Below are 26,131 nucleotides of genomic sequence, written 5' to 3'. Positions count from 1 at the left end.
ATGGAAGCACATGCTTGGTAAACCTCATGACTACTCAGATGCCTAACCAGCTTAGAGAAAGCCCTGGGGACACAGCCTCCATACCACTGCTATCCTGGAGCACCACACTTCCTCCACAGGAGGCCCAGCTAACAACTTTCTAACACAAATATGAATTTTCTGGTGTTCCAATTTTACAAATGTTATTCTAAAAAGTCATTTTCTGTGTAGCAGCTTGGAAAGAATAAAAAATAAAATACTGAGCAAACTAGATGGAACACAGTGTATCAACACTGGAGTCTAAACATACAAAGCAAAGAGGAAGGAGGAAAGTTAATGTTTTGACTGTCCAAGCTTCTCTGTCACTAGAGGTTACATTTTGTCAAGTTAACCATGTTCTTCTAAAAGAGACCCTTTCTAGTCAGTTGTGGTAAGGCCACTATCATAGTTCACAAGTATCCGTGGCATGTAGCACCTTAGTTGGCTTGCACAAATAGTAAGCTTATCACCCAATCTCTAACTGAAAATATAATGAGTTCCTGCTATGAGAAGTTGAATTCGGGCAACCTGGTAATATAGTATAGACACACAGGGATTTCAATAATAGATAGACTTTATTTTTTTTCAAGCCAACAATGGTTAGTTCCTTAAGAGGCTCACAGGAAGGATGCAACCTATCCTCCGTTACTATCTTAGAACACCACACTGTTCCATAGTGGGCATTACCAGAAATTCTCTAGCTCATATGGGAAAGGTCTTGAAGGGGCTGGGATTTTCACACTAACTTGGGAAGTCAAAGTTGGAAATGAAGCATGTACTAGGCAGGTCACTGATGAGTGGGTTTTGGTTTGTTTGTTTGGGTATTGTTGCTGTTGTTTTCTTTTTATTGGTATGAAAGTTGTTCTATCAACATCTATGTTTTAGAAGGGAGAGAAATACAAAGATCTTCCCAGAGATTATCTGTGGTTGCTGTCATCAACAGACTCACTTCCTTTCAATCCAGATATAAAGTATATAGAGTTTTAAGGATGTTCTGCATTCTATAGAGAAATTCCCTTTCTTCCCTACTTTGTGGATAGTGGAATTGAAAGTCTCAAGATCTGTCAAGAAATTTATTTAATGTAAACCAATACATCTAAGTAATTCTTTTTGTTTGGCTACAAGGTAAAGCCAGCATTTCATAGGTATTCTTAGGATCAGGTAGAAAGACTTCATTGGTTCCTAGGGAAGAATACAAGGCTGGGCCTTTGCTGTGACTGAGATGAACCAAAGCCAGGGATAGGAATTGAATCCAGGCTCTGGGTGTGTCAAATACGTATAGTCTTAGGTAAATTATGTATTCCAAAGACTTCTATATATTCACCTGTGAAATGAGGCTAATAACATGACCCACTTTGAATTTGAATGTAAATTGCTTAACAACAAATCTAACAAACTGCAAATGCTTAAAATAGAAAAATTTCAGGGGAAACCCTACCCCTAATATCTCACTCAGATGAAATAGTTTAATGCTCAAGCAATCTCAGATTTACAAGTCCATTCTGATAGAATAACATCAGAGTTTGGGATTTGTTCCTGTGTCATTATAGTTTGGTAACATGTTAGGCGTCTAAAAACACAGGATTGATGGTGTAATGTTTATGAGATCCACATAGTAGTAGACCATGCCACTACTGTACATGAGGCTGTAGAACATCCAGTGATACATAAGATGCTCATCATGTGGTATCAATTGAAGAAAAAAATTCTTAGAAATTACCTTCAGTACATTTCATTTTACTTTCATTTTATGTATACATATTTGCATGAGGAGAAGACTTGAAAGATCTACATAAAATGTTATTGATTAGGAGCTATGATAGATAGAGGGATGAGTAATATTAAATTTTCTTTTTAATGCTTTCCTCTAAAATTTCTACAATGAATATGTATGTATTGCTTTTGCAATATAAAAAGTGAAAGCTATTAAAGAGAGGAGAAAGAAAGAGATAAAACAAGTTCTGGGTGACCTGGAGCAAAGCTTGAAAGAACAATGAAGAAAATCCAGCAGTCTACTTGAAATGTGATCCATTCCAGTAACAAGAGGGTGTGTCATCAGGCGACAAGAGTGGTCCAGCTGCCACGTCGATGGCCCCAAGCTGTGCTTTTGCACTATTTGTCACACTCATCTTGAGACCAAGCACAAAAACCTGAGTCACATCATGACCACTTTGTGGCTTCATGTAAACCCATGTGGTTTTAAAGGGACTTGATAACTTTCAATGATTAAAAAGATCTTCAAAACACTCACAGTTTGCCATCTTTGATTCTCTAGTCATGGTTTGTTTTATACAAAATCCTCATGTTTGGGGCAGCAAGCACAGAAACTGTCACTTAAACTGGAAGCCTTGCCAGGAATCTGATTCACAAGTTCTGAGTCAAAGCTCTCACCCAGCCCTCAGTTCTCATGACTCTGAGTGACAAAGTCTGCACTTTGCCTAATTAACTTTTCTTTGTCCCTGATACCTTCTCCCTCTTCTCAATGAAAAGCCATTTTCATGGGTTTGTGCTCTATTCCAAGAGGACGGAAATGGAGAGCCTTTACCTTTCCTTTTATCTTGTGGACTGTAAGTGCCAAATGGATATGACGCACTACTATCATTTCGCCTGGAGGGGCTCAGAGCTTCTTGACAGTTTTCAAAACATGGTCTGGAAAGTGCCCCACACTCTGTAAGCTCCTAAGGGACAGACAGAGAAATTACATTTTAAAAATACATTCGAACTTGGACAATCAAAGCAGAGTGCAAGAATGGTCCTTGCATAAACCCTCTTTTGAGTCTCAAGCATGTATATCTTCAATTGTGAAAAATCAAAGTGGCCTTGTCCATTCAAACATCTTTCAATACGAAATAAATAGCACGGACAATGCAGTGTTAAGGATTATGAGTGTTGATAGCCAACACAAAAGAGGATTAACTTTATTATTCTTTCCCCCCACTTACAACTGCCTTCTTTCAAATTTTCCTCCATCTGGGAGTACAGCTTGTGGCAGTGTCAATATGAGAATACAGTTCATGCCAAGGGTGTTTCTCTGCCAACCAGCTGGTTCCTCTCTCCCTCTGCCACTCTTTCTCCCCAGATAAGTGCATATGCTCTAGGACAAGTCAGAACCCAAGCAGTTTTTGTCATCAGAATGTCATGATTGTGTCCCATTGCAGACCCCAGGCTTTGGCCAGATGCTAACGTAAATGGCTGTGACAGGGCCAGGCAGTGGTTCTCCCCAGAGTCTTTTTTTTTTCCTTCTGTATTTCTCCGTCCTGTTTGGATTCTGGCAGTCTGTAAACAAATTCAGGTTTTTCTGCAAACTGCTGTATCCAGAATAACACCCCACAGACCATCTTCCCCAGGTGTTGAAGAGGTAACAGGAGGCAGCCGACAACAGAGAACTCAGGTTTTCAAGCCGATTGTGATGGCATAGCGAGCTGTCTTTTGCTCCTGTGCCTACTATTTGTCTCCCTAACAGATTTCAGGGAAATGAATGATTTGGAAGTCATTCCATAGCTCTTCTCTTGGCCATTTGTGAAAGGCACATGTCGCAAACACAGAGCTACTCCCCAAGCTCCCGTCTCCAGGAAAGCATTTGGCCAAAACAATGCAGTTGATTTTACTTTTTCCTCTTTAGTTACAAAAAAATCAGTATCTAGCTAAACAAAATAGTTGAAGCATTCACTTCTATTCTGTATCCTAAATAATTAAAATGTTTTCAGCTGCAGAGGGCTATTAGCTTCTTGTGAAGGCTTCTAACAGTTCTCCCACACTTAGCCATATTGCCCTTGGCTGCCATAGTGCTAGTCCAACTAAAGCAGGTACAGGAGACAAGTGAGTCCCAGCTTAAAGCTGGAGTCCCAATGGGCAGGTAGAGGTAGGACTTGCCTTGCATTGCCTTGTGTTTTCACTTCACAATAACAACAAGAACAAAAACAATTTTTCTGCTTTCCTAGCTCTTTGATAAATGACACAATCAATATCCCAACAACTGATCAGTAACCAGCCTAATTAAAGCATCCAGCCTGTAAAATAGAGCTGTCGTAGAGGCCTCCATTAGTGTCCCAGCCAATAAAAAATATAATGGATTTTTAAACATGTTCTGCCTCTCTGAAGATGAGCTGCAGCAGGGAGGAAAATGTTTAGGGAAAGAGAAAAACAAAACCAGGTCATAACCCATTTTTAAATACCAAGTCTCTAGGCGCAGACAGAATCACAATTCATCCTGAAGCTCATCCTTTGAAAAACATGCTTCTGTTCAAAACGATTCTGATTCAATCAAGGGCTCATTATGTATTCTTCCTGAGCTTCTCATCAAAACTGTTTACCTATCTCGTACAACTGGCTAATGTGGGGAAAAAATAACAACTTTATATTTTGACTTTTCTTAAGTAGCATCTTCATTTCTTTTCAATATTGGTATAATGTTCCAGCAATTACACTGGCATTCTTGCCAAATCTAACTAATTGATTTGCCCTGATGTCTGAGCAGTGCTTAGACCTCCTCTGGGTTATGAATGCTTTTCTATGGACCAGAGGGCACTTACTGCTCTGTGAGAGAATAGACAGAAAGCCAGTATGCACAGCATACACTATGCACAGCATATGCATGACGTAGCGAGGCAGATTGAGTAGATCACATAGCTGATTTTTTTGAAAAAAATTAATAAAGATAAGCTGCACATTAGGTTTCTGTCTTTATAAGGAGTAAGATTCTTTCATCTTCACGGCTACCCCAAAGATTCTCTATAGCTGAGCGTCAAGTGCCTGCTCATTCCCCAAGGAAAGCATGTAAATATTAGGGGAAAAAATGGATCTATGTTTAAATGTCCTCATAAAAATTGGTTTTGGTAACAGTTCCTGGTCCTGATCCATTCTCTGGTGAACTATATTAACAAGACATATCTGAGGATGGGTAATGAACTGAAAGTTAATACTTTCTTCTGATGGGGTAATGTCAATGCCATTCCACTCTAGACTATGGAAATAAAGATGGAGATACCACACTAGAGACAAATGCTGACAGCAAAGTACTCCAACTCCATGGGCCAGGGTATCACATCCACTACTGCCAATCACATGCATTTTAGAGGGAGACATGGAATGAGGGAAGAGGAAAGGTAAAGATACCTCTAAATCTCTTAAAGCCATACTCATTCTTTTCTCTTTTTGTTTAGTTTTTGGCCTCTGTATGAATATGACACTCTATCAGCATTGTCCTTTCTTTTCTTAGTTGTGGCATCTTTGTTAAAGGAAGTATTAAAGGAAGCTATAATGTTTGGATATATAAGAAAGGATGACTGAGCCCTCCTTTATACTGTCTTTCATATCACTCTCCAATGAGTGTGTTCCTTGCATCCCAGAACTCTATAGGAAGGACCAAATCACAGCAGACAGGCCCCTTTCTCATGTTAGGAAGCAGTAGATGAGGACATTCAAACTATGTACATAAGTGAAGCCCATTAAATATTCATGAAGGCTCTGTCACTTAAGCAGATGCACATGTGGAAAACAAGCTCATTCATTATATATAGTCTCCAGTAATTGGCCAATTTACATTTATTTAACATCTACAAGGTTATGTACAAAAGAGCATAAAAGGTACAGTTACTCTTCCCCAATAGTTGATAATATAGCAAAGGAAGAGATGGTCTATCATCTCACTGCTCCAGGCCACTCTGTCAGATGAAGTGGGTTTCAGATGCAGCTTTTCCATTCATTTAGCAACATTTATTGGGAGCCAGTAACATTTGGAGAAATGAAGCTCCAACGGTAGATAAAGCAGGTACCAGTACCTGTCTTATACACATCAAGCACTCACAATAGCTGTGTATTTTCATGATCCAGTAACAGAAAATTGAGGATTTCAGCACAAGTAATCCATATAAAACACAAGGAGCCCCACTGACATATATTTCATTTCGATAATCTTTCATTTTTAAATTTTGGTTGCGCTTACTACTAAAATCAATGTTTGATATTAGTTTTCCAAGTAGTATATACTTTTACTCTATATACAGTTGTAGCACAGAAACATATTTGGGCCTTAGGTATTATCCTAATATTATAATATAATATGTGCTGATATTTTTATGAACTTATTTTTTCCTGAAGTAATTGTTAGGAGCATTTAATACCTAATCTTTTAAATGTTGTTATAAGAATAATTTTATTTATAATTTTATGTAAATGAAATGTTTTGGTATATCAGCATTTAAGAATTTTTTGTACTATATTATTTTATACTATATTATTTTACATCTAAGGTTCATATGTAAGTGGACATTTCCTGACATTTAAAAAACACAATCAAATTTTTAAAAGAAATAAGACTTCCATTTATTCAATAAAATAAAATATATTGCTCAACAAATCAACTTTAACTTACACCTAAGTTCTGTATTATCTGTATTGATTATAGGGGAGAATATAGGGATTTGATTATATCATAACAATTGTCAAATTAAACACTGCATATATCCATCCAGTCAGGAACTTTGTAAGGTATGGGCATTGCTAGCATACCACCAAAATTTGTATTAAGAACGATGCTTTTTTAATAAGCCCAGAACCCTAGGAATTTCCTAAAATAAACACAGACCTGTGATATTTGATAAATGATTTACTTTATATGCATATTTTCATCTAAAATATACAGCCACTTGTTCCTTCCATATATCCATCACAGCCTATCTGGGGCATATTTCCCCAAGTTCAGACTAAATAAATGTCAATCTACCACATGAGTGATGGAATCTGTATATTCTGGTGGCCATTTAAGCAATTTTCAGGAAAGTCAAGAACGGTCTCACCTCCAGTGGTCTCTCCAGCCTCCTAATTATCACCAGCTGGATCATGCCCCGGATGTTTCCTTCCATGGACATCGATCTCCTCAGTGTTTCCATGGCTTCATGGTTGGACTTGCCCAGAAGAGTTTCCCCATTAACAGCAATCAGTTGGTCATTCATTCTCAGACGGCCATCCTGAGGCAGAGTGGAGAGAAAAAAAAAAAAAAAAAAAAAAAAAAAAAAAAGGTGAGACAAGAAAGCATGGTGATGACAGGTAGCCGTTTGGAGAAAAAGTTCGAGTATGAAGATGAGAGAGTCAGAAATGTGAACCTTAATTCTTAGGAGTGATCTCTTTTCAATGGCAGCAAGAGGTTCTGGAGCTCGTCAAGCAGTCCCAAATACTAACAATTGTGATCTGTGTGAAAGGAGTTATTTTTAGAAATCTTAGAGTCCCAGGCTCCAATTTAGAAATTTCTGATGTTTCTTATCTAAATCTCTGTCTGGCAAGCATAAATCTAGCACACTTCTGCCATTTGCTTTGGCAAAGACTCCATTGGGACTCAAGGAACAGGGGTTAAGAAACAAAGGCAGTAGCTATCTCCCACAAGGAGGGTTTGCATTTCAGGCATGGAGAGGCTTGCTTAAAAGCTGCATGCTTGGCATCACAATGTCTCTCCTAGGTATCATTGCTAGCCCTATTGAATAGAGAGAGCAGATTCCTCATATAATTTTCTCTAACACAAGCACAAACTTACTCATCAGCTAGTTTGCAGAAGAATACAGATGTGTGTGGTGAAGGACCAATTCACCCTAAAACCTCTAGCAGGAAAGCTTGACAAAGGGATTTGTCAGTTTTTTGTTGTTTTTTTTTCCTGAGATGTTCAGGCTAATAACACTTTCATCCAGCATCTCCTAGAAAGTGACACCATTCACCACCAAGCACCAGAAACCCCATGTGTGGAGAGTTTGCATCATGTATCTCTCCACCATTCAAGGCAACTCGTTCAGAAGTCATCTTCACCCAGAAGCCTTCTGTCGGTGATGTCACCAGCAGTGGTGGATAAACTGGGAGAACAGCATTTCAGGAAGACAGCTTGGGCAGACCACAACCCATCCCCTCCCTAGGAAGACTCAGTGTTTATAGACTGGTGGCTGGAAACTGTCATATGCTACTCCACACTCAGAAAGCCACAAGGTACATATACAATCAGGAATCCTTTCCTGTAGCTGATGTCAATACATTTAATAGAAATAGGAGTAGATATGCTTAGTACTTTATTTTTCCAGACGCTTCTTCCATTAACTGCCTCCTATGACACTCGCAGACCCAACAAGTTAAGGAGATTTGTGTTTTTATAAAATATTCCACAAAAAATTTTTCCCTGGTGCAAGAAGGGACTTTGAGAGCCCATCTCACGTGAAGGGTTACACTCTGGCCCTGGACACATGGGGAAGGGCCCAGGACCAGCACAGGAAGATTTGGTGGACTTTGCAGAGCCCCATTGAGGGCCCTACCCTGCCTGGGGAGTGGTGGGTGGATGGAGTGGGGGGTAGGCTGGGGGGGGAAGAGGGATGGGGGTGAGGGGAGGAAGAGGGAGAAGGGACTTACATGTGAAACAAGCTTGTTCCCTAACTAGAACTAATAAATAAATTAAAAAAATAAAATATTCCACAAAAATAATCAGAATCAGGGAATTATAACAATAACTTGTCTAGGGTCACTATAGCATGTCAGATGAAACTCACTCAAGCTTAGCTCAGCCCTTCTCCCCCTGGTATCCTATCTTCTCTCAGCTATAGATAGGAAGTGCTTAACTAAATGCAAAAGAATTCTTGCAGTAAGAGGTATCTGGGATGGAAGTTCAAATGAGCAGAATGTAATGCAAAAGTGAAGAGGAAGAAAAAAAAAGAAAACCTCCTGGAGACATGAGCAAAACAGAAACACAGTGAAAAATGGAAGGCAGTCATTGAGCCTCAGAGAGAAAACCCATGGGCTAGTTGATAGGTTTAGACTAACACAAGAGCAGATGGCCAGAGGAACTGTTCCCTAAGGAACAGGGAAAGTGAAAGAGTGACAGATGTTGATCTAGAGAACATTTAGAGATGTCCTACACATCACCTGGTGGATGGAGCCTGGCAACACAGGATTGCAGAGGCCACCCAAAGGAGTACATGCTCACTTGAGAACAGCATTGTGATGGCAAGGCAATGGGATCAATAGGGGGTGTGTAAGATTAGATACAAACTGTTCCTAGGCCTTCCTCATGGGAACTTAATGTTTCCTCCCTCTGGCTTTGGAACTTCACTTAACCTTTACCCTAATTTACCAAGAAAGAAATCTCTCTTCTGCTATCCAATTGTGAATTAGGCACACAAAGCATGGGTTTAAGCCTCTGTGAAATGGTGAGATGGCTAAAACAACACAGCCTTAATGGTTTAGTCACACGAAATGAAGCACAGCTGGATCTGTTCCAATTTGTCATAGGATGGGAGGAGGAGCACTGGGCTGAATTTTGTCACTAAAATTCTCCTAATGTGTCTGGAAGCTGATGTGCAGATTTTAAAGATGAGGAGGAAGGGGAAGAATAGGATGTGGACACTGGCACTGTTTCAGGAAATGAGCCAGTGTGAAGATGTGGAGTGGTCTGTCAGCTGGGAGGACACCTCATTGCTATGACAGGAAGAGGAACAATAAAAACTGAAGGAATTTGAGAGAGAATTTAATGAGAGGGAAGATGGGAGAAGAAAACAATTATATATAAAAGCTTATACCAAGAGCTATTAACATAAACTTATTTCCAGCTGCATTCTAGGTTTCAGCCATCTAGAACACATGCAAGTAGGATATGTTTACTATAGTCAAGTCCAAAACAAAAGAACAGGTCAGGTTGACTCACCTCAGGGCCTCTAGAATCTTTTTTTTTTTCTGAGACATTCACATTTATCACATGTGTCACTAGAGAGTTGTGGTCACAATAAAAATCCACACACTCTTGTTTGCCGGAGTGGCTGTCCTCTTGCTATTGCTGTGTGCTTTTTGCTCATAAGATAAATGATGGGTAATTTCATTAATGGTAATGCCAGGAAGACCACACTGTCTTAACATTTAGAATGCCATCACAGAGCTTCAAGCTTAGAAAGGTTCTCAGAGGTCATCTGGTCCAACCTCTTCCATTTACAGATGAATAATACAATGCTCCAAGAAGACGAGGCATCGTTTATCTAACACCTATTAAGACAAGGCACTTCCATACATATTAGGGGACTGGCTCAGCTGGTGAAGGTCAAAGTTGGAAAAGAACAGAGCAGTGCAAGTCTTGAATTCACTAGCATTTCCTAGCTATGTGAATAATAGTAACTCATTCCCTGATGGCATATTGCTTCATGAAAAGACTTAAAAACCAGTGAAGACAATATGCCACAGGTGTCTGCTGGAAGACAGCAGTATTGAAATCTAGGGACATAACCACAATGCATGGACTCAGGAAAGTATAGGAGATGTCTAGGCATGGGAGTAAAGTGGAGGAAAAAGACAAATCTGCCTTCTAATTACACGTCCTTTACTAGACACCATCTAAAATGAAGTTGCTTGAACAAAGAACTTAACATTCAAACTCAAACACATTCCTGAAAATCATGTCTATCTTTTTACTTTGAAATAATTTTCACCAAGGAAATTAGTTTTCTATGACATTTTTTCTACTAATATTATGTTCAGGTAGATATTTGGGCATGAGAATAAAACCCCTAACTTTATATAAGTGCATACAATACAAATATCCAAGGCTGCTACTTAGTAATTTTAGCATACATACTTCATCATAATTTGGACCATACTTATGCTTTTCAAAAGTAATAAATCTTGGGTTTGCAAGATGGCTCAGAGGGCAAAGGCTCTTATCATGTAAGCCTTATGTGTGAGTTCGGTTCCTGGAACCCATATAAAGTAGAAAGAGAGAATTAACTCCACAAAGTTATCCTCTGGCCTCCACATGTGTGTCATGGCATGTGTGCTTACATATACAGGCATCATACACATATGTGTTCACAGTAATAATAATAAAAATAAATAAATAGATTTAAAGACAAAGGAAATCTTTCTTCCTATCATATTATCAGCAGAACTCTAGGCAAAAGATCCAGTCCTTACCTTTGGCACCCAAAACAATGTTGAGAAAGGGTGGGAAATGAGAGTAAAAATAGTGACTTCCTCAGGGTAATTTAGTGATATGAAAAACTCACATGAGGTGTAAGTCTCTCTCTTGCCTGTGCCTGGGATGGCTTAGAAAGTCATCAGTCCTAACCACTTATCATAAAAGGAGGGATCAAGGTCTTGGAGACCAGATGCATGAGTGTTACAACTCCTTTTGCAGAATATCTGTAGAAGCATTTTGTGTGACTTTGTCTAATCATTTCTTCCAATGACCTTGTGATATAAATATTACTTCCTACTATATAATGATGTAAAGACAGAGCATCAGTTACATTAATTGATTTAAGAAGGCCCTTTACATGGCCAGCTTTTCTTATCTCTCTTTTCTTTTTTGAGACAAGGGCTCTGCTTGTAGAACAGGCTGGCCTCACTATGGGACTCAGTATGTAACCCAGGCTGGCCTCAAACTCATAGCAATCCTGTCTTGAACCTCTAGTGACAAAGATAGGTATGAGTTCCTATTGTGCTATTTTGATTCCAAAATCACATTTCTAGAAATGATTAAGGGTACTAAAATATTGATGAAATCCCCAATAAGTTTCTGCTGTGTAGTCAATATGCTTAAACTCTCTCAATGTGTGAGATAATTGAAATCTTATGATAACACTATTTTTAAAAGAAATTGAGGCTGAGAAGGGTTGGGTAAACTCCTAGTCGTGTTCTGTGAGTAGCGCTGAACCAGGTCTGGGTCACTCTGGAGTCTTGTTTTCAGCCCCTTTGCTAATAATCCTTAAGCTTTATGGGATCTTGGATCTCCCCAAGAACCTAATAAAAGTTAAGGGATCCTAGTCTCTTCAAAGCAAATATTTACACCAGGGTTTCTCTGCTTTTGCGCATTTGGACCAGATAATTCTTTGCAACAAGGGGATGTCATGTGTGGTGCAGGATATTTCACATGCCTCCCGCAGACCTGTGATGACATCCAGGGGATCCTGTGACCTTCTCACTCAGCTCCTGTGCTCAGCTCTGGAGGACATCCTCTGTTCTGAACTGGTAATGTCACACAGCTCCATGCACATCCATTAGACAGTTTTACAAAGCCCCTCCATGTAAAATTGTAAGGATGCCACGGAGAGGCTAAGAAAGTCTAGGTAAAGAGCAGGACTCGGCAGAATCTGAGATGCACATGGGAGCTGGCTTTCCCAGGAAGAGTTGGCTGTGGCCCAAGGCCAATCCACATTAGTCCAGGGTGTTGAGAGGATTAATCATGACCAGATGTTGGCTCCTGCCTCTACATGTTTCTAACAGGACCCTTGTTAAGGCCTCTTGGGATATTATCAACACCCAGGGCCCAAGCATACATTCCCTGGAGCAGAGGACACTCCAGGCAAGGTGGCACCTGATTATCGAGACAATTTTCCCAAATGAACCCTTTTGAAGATTCTAAAATTATTCTATAACAGTATTTGCCTACTGTAATTTTGAAAACAAACTAAAACATAAGACAAATCAATGTAAAAAATTAGACTTTAGTTTGTTATCATTGTGACTTAGAAACAATAGTTTGAAAGAACACAAGGAAAGAAAATACTTTAATTTATGTATTTATGTATGTATGTATGTATGTATGTATGTATGTATGTATGTATGTATGTATGTATGTATTTGGGTTTTCTATGTAGTTCTAGTGACTGTAGACCAGGCTGGCTTCGAACTCAAGAGATTTGCTTGCCTCTGCCTCCCAAGTGCTCAAATGCCAGGTTTGTGCCACCACCACCTGGCTTAAACAAAACACATATAAGCACAGTTTTGGAGAGGAAGTAGGCCATACTGGATGTCTGTAGCATTCACTTCATACTGCCTTACCCATGTTAGATGTTCTCAATTTACATCATTTGCCCTAACTTATCTCAGTTGATAAAAGAGGGGTACCCCACCCCAAAATATCCATGACTTAGTTTTGTGACTTTGTCCTGCCCCTTTCTCCTTTCCAAAAGTCCTTTGCACTTATTATATATCTCCTTCATCTTCCTAGTGAGGCTCGGCAGCCATCTTGCTCTTATAGTTAATCTCCAGAGCAACTAACACCTCCTTTTCCCAATGTTCATGTTACTATAGCTATTTGTCTCTTGCTGCCCTTATGGAATTAGTTTCTCACATATTTAATTTAGTTTCCTAAGCTTTCTAGATTATAGAAAGAGGAGGTTCATTCTGAGTCTCCAATCTATTATAGATTGCCTAACTCACTCCAGGGACTGAAGAAGTGTTTGCTAAATTGAGTCACTTGAAAAAAAATATCTTTTGGTCAGGTACATGGGGATTGGTGTAAGTTTCATCTATAATGAAGAAATCATTTAACTTATATACTGTACCTAAGAAGAATTGATGATCCCAGGCTGGCTTGATCACTTTTTTGTGTACTGGCTATGTCTCCACTTATTCAGCTATTATAAACTTTTCGATGGATTTAATTCAGTTATCATCTTTGAAGCCTCACTCCATTTGTATGGAGCAGACCAATAAAATCCCAGCATCCATGGCATGCAGAAGTGTTTGTAAGGAAACTAAAGGACCTCCAGAGCATAGGGACAGGCACACTCAAAATCATTTTGATATAATACTTTCAAAATATAACCTAATCCTTTTCGCTTAAAACTACTGGACAAATATGGGACATACATAAAAACACTGCAACATACAGCTTCCTAAAGCCGGGCTGAATCGTATCATTTTTGCAGCAAGAAAGTTTAAGAAGGCCTGACTTAGAAATATTTACTGGCCTATGGCATGGTAATAACATTCTGTGCTTGTTTTACATCTTCCTGTTTCCTGTCATTCCAAATCCTTTTCCACCCCTTCCTATCTCCTTCCGGATTCTGTGCTCCTAATTTACTTTGGCCTAGAAAAGCAGATTAAGAAAGCTTGTTAAGACATATGTGTTATACATGAATCAGGAATATTCTGCATGAATGCATAAACAGATTAGACTCTCAGAGATCTTTCCCATTGAAAAAATTTATCATATTTACTTTTTTTTTCTTCTCTGTGCTTTTGGGGATTTTGTGATTGAGGGGGCAGAGCAAGTAGGCTTATTATTTTTAATCTATGACAACTACCTGAGGTATTCAACTGTTATTCTCATCTTATGCTACATGTATCCACACATAATTTACATTAGCTGTGCTAGCACAATTTCAGGTTTTGTTCCAGGAGCAGTTGTGCCAATGGAAAGACAACAAAATATGGCCTAAGTATGTGGAAAAGTAAAGAGAAAATAAGGAAAGGGCCAGGTTCCACATCCCCTTTAGGGTACAATCTCAGTGAATTTACACTTCCACCGGGCTCCTCCTCTTGAAGAGCTCACTAGCTCCCAGTCGCATCCCCCAGGAGCTTTTGAGAAGGCATTTAAATTATAAACTATTTTTAATAGGTACTATTCATAGAACCACAGCATCATTATAGATCTGTTTGTATAGATTACCTTTTTCTTCTCAGACTATGAAGTCATACATACTTTCAAGCTTAATGAGATGCCAGTGGTATCCAAAATGTACACCAAGATGGTGCAGTTTCAAATCTTAGTCAGTACAGACCAAATGTGCTTTTTATTTGTATTTGCAGAAATGAAAAAAATCAGAAATGATAAAGATTGCAAGCAAAGCAATGATGGAGGCTGAACTGAGGCCATAGAGTGTTAGCATATAAGTGATGTGACCTTTGTACAAAGTCCTGGTATCTTCACAATGATGAGCATGATCATATGAATTACATTTGCTAAGAGTTTTGATGCTTTAAAGGAAAATTGGCTGGCAAGTATTTTCCTTATATTTTTGGCTAGTGATTTCCTTTTTTTCAACATAAAATTCCTACTGCATATGTAGACTACAAATGCCTTGCTTTGCTTTCCAGTTCTGATTTATAGTTGTCCACTTATGAATGGGACTACGTGTCAGTGCTCGTTTCTTACAGTGGAGGGTGTACAGTGTAACTGCTCACAAGCCAGACCACCTGGACCTCAGTCAGAGGAACAAGCTAGAATACCACCAACTGCCAGTGATGCCTCAAAGTCCTCCCACTGGCAGGGAATGTATCAATATTAAGAAAAAATGGAGAGTTGAAGAAATCATTTAACATTAGTGTTCCTTAAAAAGCTGCCCCTTTTATCTTCCTTTGGATTCATTAATTATAGATATGCCATGATTTATAGATACTGGCAGAAATGGAGGTGGAAATTACTCAGGCTGGGAGCTCTGACCAGACTCCTGTTAAGAGGGTGGGATGGGGATGCCTCTAAATATTCCACATCACTACCAAATGGCCCGGGAATCCACAGCTGATCCTTCCTCTTCCTCTCCTGTGGATGGTCTTGCCCTCAATTCAGTTTATTCATTTGAAATTGATCATTGTGAATAACCTGCATTATTTAAAATTCTCATAGCCACTCTGAAACAGTGAAGACTATGAAATTCTATGTCTTTGAGAAGAATCACCCCAAATTTATTGAGCACACAGAATCAAGTTACATAAATGATGTCTATTTCATATTCTGGGTACATACATTTGCAATTAGCTATGCCAGGCATTTTTCTTTTACTTAATTTCACTATCATCAAGTAGTATTTATTAAGCACAAACTGGGCTAAATTAATTTTGCAATGAGAAGCAATCTTAAATGCTTTCTCTCTGCTTAAGAGTCCTTAAATAATCCATCTACCTGATACACGACATTTGTTTCCCTCAGGGGGAAAAAAGCTCTTAAATTTGAATTTTTATCTTATTATTTCAGGGCTTCAATAGGGTACAGTCTGCTCCTAACCTCAGCATATTCAAATGTAAAGAGTGCCAGCCATGGTGTGACACACTGCATGGAATTCTTTCTTATGCTTATGCTAGTGTTGATGGTTTTCCTAAATTAAAAAAAGATGGATCTATTTTAAAAATGATTTTAGTTAAAAAACAGTCTAATTGTAAGCAATAAACATAAAATAATAAAATATATTAAATTTTATGTAATATAGTTTATCAAAAGCAAAACAATTGAGAACCATTGAACTTGGAGATGTTTAGCATATGATTAGAAACCTAAAATCTTCAAAGTGACTATAGTGACTTTAGAGAAAATACAAAGTGAAGGTTTAATGCAGATTTGGAAAAAGGGGGATACTTTTCCAAATGCAAAACTGACATTTCTTTCCATTTGACAGCAACAACAGCACGTTTCACTTGAAATTCCAGCCACAATGATGAATTTGAAAAAAATCATTGTCAAGAACACCCTCATTTCATCAGAGTCAGAGTTCTTGGTTGTAAAGAAGCAGACACATACTCTTATATTTTGTTCCTAGAAGCAATTACACTATACTTTGGAGAATGCCTAGGTAGAATGATAGAAACTAAAATAAATGCAGAAGCTTGCAACAGGTGCTCCTATGTAAGCATACTCCATCAGTACCCCAAGAAGCAGCATTGTGCTGGTGTGGTCCGTGCCACTTTGTGAATGATGTGGTGCAGCTCACAGAGATGCTTCAGGAGGCTCTGCAAAGAACTCCAGATACCATGCTAGCCTGTAACTGCATGACTTTTGCAAAGTAGAATTCTTGGGTGTTATTTCTCCTCCTCCTTCACGTTTGTGGGAGTCTTGCATTTATGTATACAGCAAAAAAAAAATCATGCTCTGGTATGCATGGGTAGGTTACTTATGTATGTGTTTGGGGGGGAGATGACATCAGGGCATATTCAACAACTTCTAAGTTTCTAGGCATTCTCTCTTTTTTTCCCTAATTTTTCTTGGGTGTTGTTTTTCTTTGTATCTTCAATGTTCTGAGTTAATTTAGGATTTGGATAATTTGGAGTAAGGTATACCTGCAATTCAGCTTGCACTGGGAATAGCTCAAGTTCCTGCTAGTTGTCCAAAGAGCACCCAAGAGTAGCTACATGCATTTAGTAGCAAACAGAGGTCTACCGTTTTATTAGAAACAATTCAAAGAGGAAATGAGAAGCTCAAAGTAGTTGCCTGGTAGGCAAGAGAGGAGACAAAAAACAAGGTCCTCAATCAGAACTGAGTCATTCTGAGATTTTACATCTGGCCAGGAGTCTGCCTTTGTTTTCTATCATCAGAAGCTCCCAGGAGAATACAGCATGGAGAATCCACAGGAAGAATTTGGTCATACTTTTCAAAGTAGTTTAGTTTTCAACAATTCCCCCTTCCCTTAAGGGAAAAACACCTTGAGAACCAATTAGTGGTAAGACGGGCTAGGAGAAAAAGATAGGGCTCCAGTAGAAAAAAATATTTTGTTGATTTCAGGTAAAATCCTAGGGCCAGATGCTAATATGGATGTCCTGGTGCTCATCTTTCCTGCCCCAGGGACACTGCAGTGTGTTACATTTGTTTCTCTTCAACCAGGACAGGAACAAAGTCTCCAAACAATTTTTGTAAGACATAATCCAGATTCTTGAACAGGTGGCAAATTTCTAAGGAGTAACAGTGGATTATTAGACTAGCAGAAAAGAAAGAAAAATACGATTTCCTTCCCCTTAATCAGATTCTTCTTGAACAAAGCTCGGGGCTCTACTGCTGGCAGTGAAAGAGGTAAACAAGACAAATGGATACTAACCATTCACAACAAGGCTAAATTCATGATTGATGCTGCTTACTGTTTAAGATCAGCTATAAATATGCTGTCCAGTGGTTTTCAATGGTGTGATTGTCTGACTCAGCAGACCCAGGTCAGGAAGAAAATTTACATAAATGGAAAGTGAAATCTCTCAGCAAGAAATGGGACTGTTAAGAGACTGCTTAGGTAAGGAGCTGCTTGCTTCCAAACAGATACTAAAACACCTACCAATATCTGCTAGAGCTCAAGCTATCACCCTTTAAAAAAAAACAAAAACAAAAACAAACATGTTTGCTTTTAATTTCCAAGAAGTCATCTCACTTTCAATTTTACTTGGAATAAATTCTTCACAAAAGAGCTGTCCTTAGGAATGGGAAGAATAATATCAAGCAGGTGTTCGCAAACATAGCACCTGCCCTCGGAGAGAGTGCACACTTGGACTGCTTGCCAAGAGGGATGAGCATGATACAAGACTATGCCAGGGAGTGGCCCTATGTTCAGGCACACAATTCATGGTCTGAAAAGTATCTTCACTCTAAAGCAATGTAGCACAGGCTGTGGAGTCTGATTTTATATCCAGCGGGTCCAGATTATCTCACAACAATAGAGCTCTGAAATCACTGTCATGTGCAATGCCCCCTTTGATAAATGACATAATAAAAATGTGAAAACAAAGAATAAAATTGGATAATACATTTTAAATGTTTATCATGGTACCTAGCAGGAAGTATGATGGGTATTGGTGTTTGATGTCGTTATTGTCATTCTGTTTCCCTTCCATTCCTGGTTGTATTATTTGAAAAACATTAGAGGGTATTTTAGATTCATTCATAGACCTCATTGCTCTGCCCATCTCTTCACCCACACTTCTGCAAGTTTAACTGTGAGGACCACGATTTTCAATCTATGAGCTTGGATTCAGTCTTATAACTATTCTGACCAGTTTTGTATGTATGTTGTGGCAGAGGCTAGCCATTGTAAACTATCTCTCTGATAACCTTAGCCTGATGACAAAGGGATGGTAAAATATGTGGAATATATTATGCCTATAGACCAACAGTGTGACAGAAAACACCTAGCCTGAACCAGAACCTCCACCACCAGCAGCAGCAGCTGCCCTGCAGAGCCATGAGCAAAATAAAAACATATTGATTAAATTGCTGAACTTTTATGATTATTGATCATGTAACAAAAGCTGAGTTGGGGAATAAATTAAAGAATTGACTACATGCAGTGCAAGTCCCCATGTTCCAAGAAAAAAAGACATCAGCTTAAGGTCTAAATTGAAGGAAGAGTAGACGTTGGGGACATAAGGAGACAGTGCTTCAGCAAAGCAAGGATAAGACCTGGCTATTCTGGAGAAGCTAAGCAGGCCTTCTCAGCTTTGGTGAGTGAGTGGGCACACATGGCCAACAGTAAGATCATTTGCAATGGTTAAAATGCATTAGAGGCTTTGGTAGACACTGAGCCAAAGACTCTATGACAGTGGTTCCCAACCTTCCTAATGTTGTAACCTTTTAATACAGTTCTTCATGTTGTGGTGACCCCCAACCATAAAATTATTTCATTGTTACTTTACTTCCTAACTGTAATTTTGCTGCTGCTGAATCAGAATGTAAATATCTGATCTGCAGGATACCTGATTTGCAACCCCTGGTTGTGACCCACAAATTGAGAACCACTACTCCATGTGCACTGTGTCTTAGTCTTAACAACAGCTCTACACATAAGCACTAGAACTTTACTGACTTCCTAAGTGAGGAAACTGTGACCAGTTTGGAAGAGTAATTTGCCTATATTTACAGAGGAAGGGAGAAATGAAGACAGGATTCAAACTCCAGAATATCATTACTTAGTACTTCACTCCTCTCAGTCTCCAGTGTGCATTAATTATTTAATCCCTCAGGCCCTTATGGACAAGGTTCTACAGGTAACAAAATGTGAGACAAGTATTCAGTATCCTTGCCCAGAGTTTCACTGGGACACCAAGTAGTGGTCGTGTTGGAACAATCAGCTAACTATTACAGGATGCTAATAGCTTTGGTCCCACAGCCCACCCAAATGTGGAAGAGTATAACCATAATATTCTCTACCTTTCTGGAACTGAATAAGCTTGCTCAAGTGCTTAAAGGCAAATATGCATTCTGGGCACTGTAGTTATCTTCAGGTTTGTGGAGTGATGAATGCCCTTTAGTTTATTCTACACAAATTCTTTGAACCTACTAGGCTTTTTTCTTTCTTTCTTTCTTTCTTTCTTTCTTTCTTTCTTTCTTTCTTTCTTTCTTTCTTCTTTCCTTCTTCTTTATTGCAAGCGAATTCTCATTTGTTGCCTTCATGGCAACTCATTCTAGTTTTGTTTTCTGATTGTATAGCTTTAGGCACTACTCTGCCAAGTTTTAAATTCAGAGGACTCTTAGTGGAGTGATCAAGAGAACGGTAGTCATGATGAGTTTTCAGAACTACCATAGGAAGAATGAAAACAAGGAAGTGGTCTCCAGATCTGTCCACACATATTTCCAGTGGCTAGCAGGAAAGCCTCAATGGTTCCCACCCTTCAGATGTCCTCTATCTGGGCTTCAAGAACAACAGCTATATCCCCAAGTACCAGCACCCAGACAAACATCACACCCTTACCTTAAAAGCAGCACCTCCGTGGATGATAGATTTGATAAAAATCCCCAAGTCAGTTCCAGTTTCTCTGGATTTGTTCCCTTTCAAGCTAACCCCGAGGCCAGCTGAGCCGGAATCATTTAGGGGGATCTCCAAAGTGAGCTGCTCGCTTGTCTCCAGGGAGAGTGTATAGCAGTCGGGCTCTCCTTTCTGTTGGGAAGAGTAAGAGAGGAGACTGATTATCAGTTCACCTTCTCAGATGAACTGAAGCAGATGCAGTTGGCAAGATGGGATGGTTGGGCCTCTAGTAGTTGTATTCCTGGCAGACAGAGGCTAGCCTCTATCTCTGCCTGTAAGATGCTACCACCATGTCTAGCGCACAATGAAGTGCTCTTTGGGGATAGAACTTGGTGATGGTCAAGAAAAAAGGCCACTTGGTGAGGCCATGTTGTACAGCTTTAAACATTCTGTAGACATTTTGAAACTCAGTAGCATGTTAAGATAATGGAACAGGCTGGATATTAAACTCGGAGAATGTCAGGTTTCAGTAGATTCTTAGATATCATTCATTCTCCACATCTTCATCTTACAGACAAAGACACAGAACTTACTATATAGATAGAACTTGGTGGAAAATTTGGAGAAATATTTGCTTATATAATATAAGATATTGTTTACTATGAGAACTATAGCATCAGTGAAGAATATCAATAGGACACACAGCACAGGGAAATTTTCATTTTCAAGTTAGAGAAACATGTTTAATGGTTATCATCGAATTAAATTTCATCTTATCAAAAATCATGCTGCAAGCTTATATCATTGTCTAGCAGAGCCCCCTAAAAATAAATATGTTCTTAGACTGCAATAAAAAAGTGATTATGCATAATTAATATTCATGTCCTCTCTGACAAATGATACCTACCCACTAGCAAACTAGTCTCCACACAGTCAGAGTGTGGTGGCAAAAGGCAGGCTTACGGGCCAGCTCTCCTGGGAGAAGTATATGGTTAGTCATATTTGTACAGTGGCTTTTCAGATACAGAGGCATGAGAATCAGCACGTGCTGTGCAAGTGATAATTGCATAACTGTCCCTCCCGCACCTCTTCAAGCTTGCAGGAATATGAAAGTGCCACAGTGCTTAGCTTTGGACAGTTTGAAAATGAGATATTCCTGAAAACCATCCACTCATTCTCGGCCAGCAGTTCCTTCCTCTCTGCAATTATGTCTAGAGAGGCTCATCTTAAGGTCACTCAGAGGTGACTCTTCTGTAAGATTGTGTATTTAAAACATTGTCACGAGTGTCTGAATGTCAGTCTCAAATCCATATAAAATCAGAAGTAGCAAAGAACCCATAATTAAAACAGGATTACGGGGTCTGCTTATAGCCAGATCCACTGACCTGACATTTTTCAACCCCAGAACAAAAAAGACAAGAACCCACATTTAACTTGTAAAGAAATAGTTCTTTCAACTGCTTTCATTGTAAATGAGGTTTATTGGAAAGATGCTGACAGGACAAAAGGTTGGTCAAAGAAAAGAAACTTCATCGCTTTTAATAAAATTTAATAAATTTAATAAAATCTAATATATATATAATAAATACACAAAATCTAATATATATTATATATATATATGTATATATTAGTAGTATTAGCTAAGAAGCAAATTCCATGTCTGAAGTCAAAGTTACCATCCTTGGTTATTCCCCAGCCCCCATTGGAATGCCAGAGCTCAGCAGTAAATGTAAACAGTTAGCCTTCACCTTTGTCTTCTAATCTGCCTAATTTAGAATCCATAATATTTTACAGTCACTTATGTTTCTGGGCCTCTCTGGGATTGGGGTAACTTAAGTCTAATAAAGTTATACAGAATTAAACTATAAATTAAAGGACAATTGTGAGAACAATTGTATGTTCTGAATACTTTAGGAAGTAAAACTACAAAGTTCTTTGGCTACTAATAACAGAAAATTGTTAAAAGGAAACCAACTCTGCTTTAGAAATGCAGTTATATATTATCTATTGATGGGGATTTGAGCTGATAAATACATTCCTAGGATACATGACTTTTTGTGGCAAGTGCATAATATCCTTACACATACCAAAACATCTTATGACACCATGTGGTATATGACTGTACCTTCAAATCCCTAATATGATGATCGAGGAGTTTTCACTTAAAAACTGTATTTGACAAGTAAGATTGACAGTCATTATTGTTTAATGCTAATACCTCTAATTTGTTATCTAACTGCAGAAAAAAATAGTGATCACATGACATTATGGTTACTTTTTCATTCCAAAGTTAAGTTCCTGACATAGGTAAGCCAGAAATATGATCAAAACAAGAAACTAGGGGCTAATGATGATGGAGTTGACCTGTTACAAGTACCTGACACATGTTAAAGCACTTAGCTTCACAGTGACTCTAAAGGTTTATTTATTATCAGGACCATTTTAAAGGCAAAGGAATCCATGGTGCATAGCAGCCAGGCACTGTGCTAACAGATCAGAAGGCTTGTAAATACAGAAGCTTTGTGATGCCTAGGCAGCATGACTCCTGGCTCCAACTCTTATTTATTTTTAGGAAAAGGTCATGAGCTGTTTATTACATGTCTGGTATTCCATAGTCATTTAAAGAAAAGCACTGACATTTTTCCATGATCTACGATTAAAGATGATGTGAACTATGCTGTAAATTTATTATTAAATGACAAATGTTGTATATACTAATAGTATATATATTATGCATTTATGAATATAAGGCTGGAGAGATGGTTCAGTGGATACAGAGCCTGAACTAGTCATCTCCTGAGACCCAGAAGATTTTGAGTGGAGGGATTAAGACACCAACCAGCCACACAACCTTTGACCTACATAGTCTGTCCTGCCTATGGGAGATGCTAGGATGAGGGTGTCATAGAGATTGTAGAAATGGCCAAAAAAATGACTGCTCCAGCCTGAAACACATGCCACAAGAGTGAGCCCACCCCTGACACTGCCTGAAGAGCTAGGACCCAGAGGCTGGATGCCCAAAGTTCTAGGATAGAATCAAACATGATTGGAGAAAAAAATACCAACGTAACGATGCCTAATGATATTCTGTTATACTCGTAGATTGGTGACTATCCTTTTGTTTGGCTTTTAGGATCCTATTCCTGATATTGGGTTTCTTTGAGCAGCCTTAGTACAAGAGGAGGTGCTTACTCTTATTGAAACTTGATATGCCATGATTTGTTGATATCCATGGCAGACCGGCCCCTTTCTGAACACAAACAGGAGTGGATTTGGGGAGGGGCAGAGGAGAAGTGGGGGGAGGGAATGGGAAGAGGGGAGGGAGGGGAAACTTAGATCAGAATGTAAAACAAATAAATTTAATTTAAAAAAAAAGTGCTTGCTGTCCAAGCATGAAGACATGAATTAGGATCCAGAAACTTAGCACAAACCAATGCACATACAGACGTGTACCACATAAGTCCACATACACAAAACATGGTAAAATAAAAACATTGAACTTATTAACATAAGCATTACCTCAGATACCTATTTTTGAGGGCAGTGGAGTTACACCCCTTAAACCTGTTTTCAATGAATTTTAAGAATACATTGTTGTAAATTAGAGTCACCATTCAGTTAGTACAATCATCTCTAGACCACTCCTGTGAGAATCGAAATTTGGTGCCTTTTGAAATTTGGTATCTTTCTAATCGTCTTGACCCCTGGAAATCATTTGCTTTTTACTTCTGGGTTTTATTTTGTCTCTTCTTTAATCTCTTTGTTTCTTTTTTTATTTTTCTTTTTGAAATGATAGGTTTTTATTCTGTAGCTCAGGCTAGCCTCAAACTCAGCAATTTTCCTGCATCTGCCTCAAGAGTGCTAGGTTTATAAATTAAGATTACAAGTGTGAGTAGCATGCCTGGCAGCCTGATTCTTTAATACTGTGCCACTATACATCCTCGTGTCCCAGATTTGTGACCCATGATGACATGATATAGTCACTGGACATTTCAAGATAGATTCCTATCTATCTTGAAAGTAACACGATACACAATTTATATTCTCTACCATCTAGAGTTATGCTTCATGTCTTTGTTAAGCTGTAACGGACTTGAGTCATAATTAGCGGTTTCTAATAATGGCAAATTCCCAATGGTGAAGGAAGCCATTACAGTAGTTAACACAGCCATTTCCTCTCTTAGAAATAAATGTTCCTTTACCTAATGTACAAAGAAAAAAAATCAATATACTGAATGCCTCATACCAATAATCCTGGCTCATATAGCAACTCTGAAAATTAAACTCAAACCTTGTCAGACAGCATTCTGCCTTGGATGGGATGGTGTATAAAGCACTCACCAGTTCCACTACCTCCAATTAAGGTCATCAGAGATGTGGCCAAACTGAGGACATTGTCACATCCAGACTGCAGATGCTTCCTGTCTTCCTGTCTTTTCAGAAAGAGATCCTCAAACTTGTGTTAGGTGGACCCCTGCCTTTTCCTCTTACAGATACCTGCAACTCCCCACCAGAAACACTGGTGTAGTAAGGGACAGTTTGTGAATCATAGTTTTAATTTGCCTTCTCATTATTTTTAATAGCTTATCACTAGTGCCTCAGGACACAAAGTCCTCAGTATTCCCAGGGTTAAGCTAAGATAGAAATTCAACATGTGTCCACTATGTATTATCTAAACTCAACGACACAGCACTTGATAGGGACCTATCATACAGAATCATCAGCTTGGGCCTTGGACTTTGCACAACTGACATGTGTGGCTGTTTGGAACTGTCCTATGTATTGTAGTTAACCACATCCTTATAGCCTCAGTAGTGTTCCTGCACCACCTGTGACAACTAAAAATGCCGCAGGCATTGCCATATGTCATTTAGGTTCAAATTACATCCAGTTGAGAAACCACTAGTCTTGAATTAACATTATCGAATGCAGCCAAATTAAAAAATGCCTGGGCCTAGAAAGATTAATAGAAGTTGCTAGCTACATTGCTATTACTGATATGTTCCCAAGTCCCAAGACAGCAAACACCCTTGCAGTTGGGCAGGTCTTCAGTCCACAGGCTAATAACCAACATTTGTTTTGAACAGACTGCTACAATCATGCACTCAGCCATTTTTTTTTTTTGGCTTTTACAGACAGGGTTTATCTGTGGCTTTGGAGGCTGTCCTGGAACTAGCTCTTATTTACCAGGCTGGTCTCAAACTCACAGAGATCTGCCTCCTGAGTGCTGGGACTAAAGGCATGCTCCACCACTACCCGGCAGCACTCAGCCATGTTTATGTTTAGATGATAGCTAATTTCTGGAGGCAGGTATTCGATTTCTGTGAGATGAACAGAGTAAGGAAGATGATAGGAGACTATATTAATTGGTCCAACTCCTAAACGCTTCATTTTACTTGTCCAAGAATCTAAGACCCAAATATGTGACTATCAAGTACAGCCCATGAGGCTAGCTATAATAACATGTTTGCTACTTTTTACACATTAAATGTATATATAGAATTGTATAAAACAATATTGACATAAAAATTGAAGCACAACTTGTGTGTCACACACATACTGTACCATATACACAGACACTGTCCCCCTGCTGTTACTTATCTGCCTGCCCCACTCTATCTTGCTGGAAACAAAAACTTTGCATTATCTAGTATCACTAGAGTAGATGATTTACTACAACTGGAGTGCTGCTATTTTCTTTTCATTCTTTGTTTCTCCAATATTACTGAATTACTGTAAAAGGTATATGTTATAAAAAAGAATGCATGAAGTATAAGAACATTTTTATATCATTCTACTTCTAGATACAGAAATGGAAAAGATACCTTTAAAGGCATGCATGTGCACATGCACACACCTACATATCCACCCTTCTTGGAAACTGCACATAGCACATGTTATTAGATCTATTATAAGCATTATTTGCTTTCTGGTGCATATAGTAT

The 26,131-nt window shown here is 38.8% G+C and overlaps 1 protein-coding gene across 5 annotated transcripts in view; it reads right to left on the bottom strand.

The window, feature by feature from the left end:
* LOC100770975 (partitioning defective 3 homolog B) overlaps window positions 1-26,131 on the bottom strand; it is a 1,032,377-nt gene that overhangs the window by 409,643 nt on the left and 596,603 nt on the right. For all 5 annotated transcript variants that reach the window (XM_035440979.1, XM_035440980.1, XM_027397031.2 and 2 more), the window contains 3 exons: window positions 20,193-20,378; window positions 6,816-6,986; window positions 2,564-2,696 (listed from right to left, as the gene is read on the bottom strand). In XM_035440979.1, coding sequence (XP_035296870.1) covers window positions 2,564-2,696; window positions 6,816-6,986; window positions 20,193-20,378 — 490 coding nt within the window. The remainder of the gene's footprint in view (window positions 1-2,563; window positions 2,697-6,815; window positions 6,987-20,192; window positions 20,379-26,131) is intronic.

This window comes from Cricetulus griseus, chromosome 2, assembly GCF_003668045.3.
Source record: "Cricetulus griseus strain 17A/GY chromosome 2, alternate assembly CriGri-PICRH-1.0, whole genome shotgun sequence".
In the NCBI taxonomy this organism is placed as follows: domain Eukaryota; kingdom Metazoa; phylum Chordata; class Mammalia; order Rodentia; family Cricetidae; genus Cricetulus; species Cricetulus griseus.
Note: the sequence above shows the minus strand (reverse complement) of the source record. Positions and strands in the feature narration are given on the sequence as shown.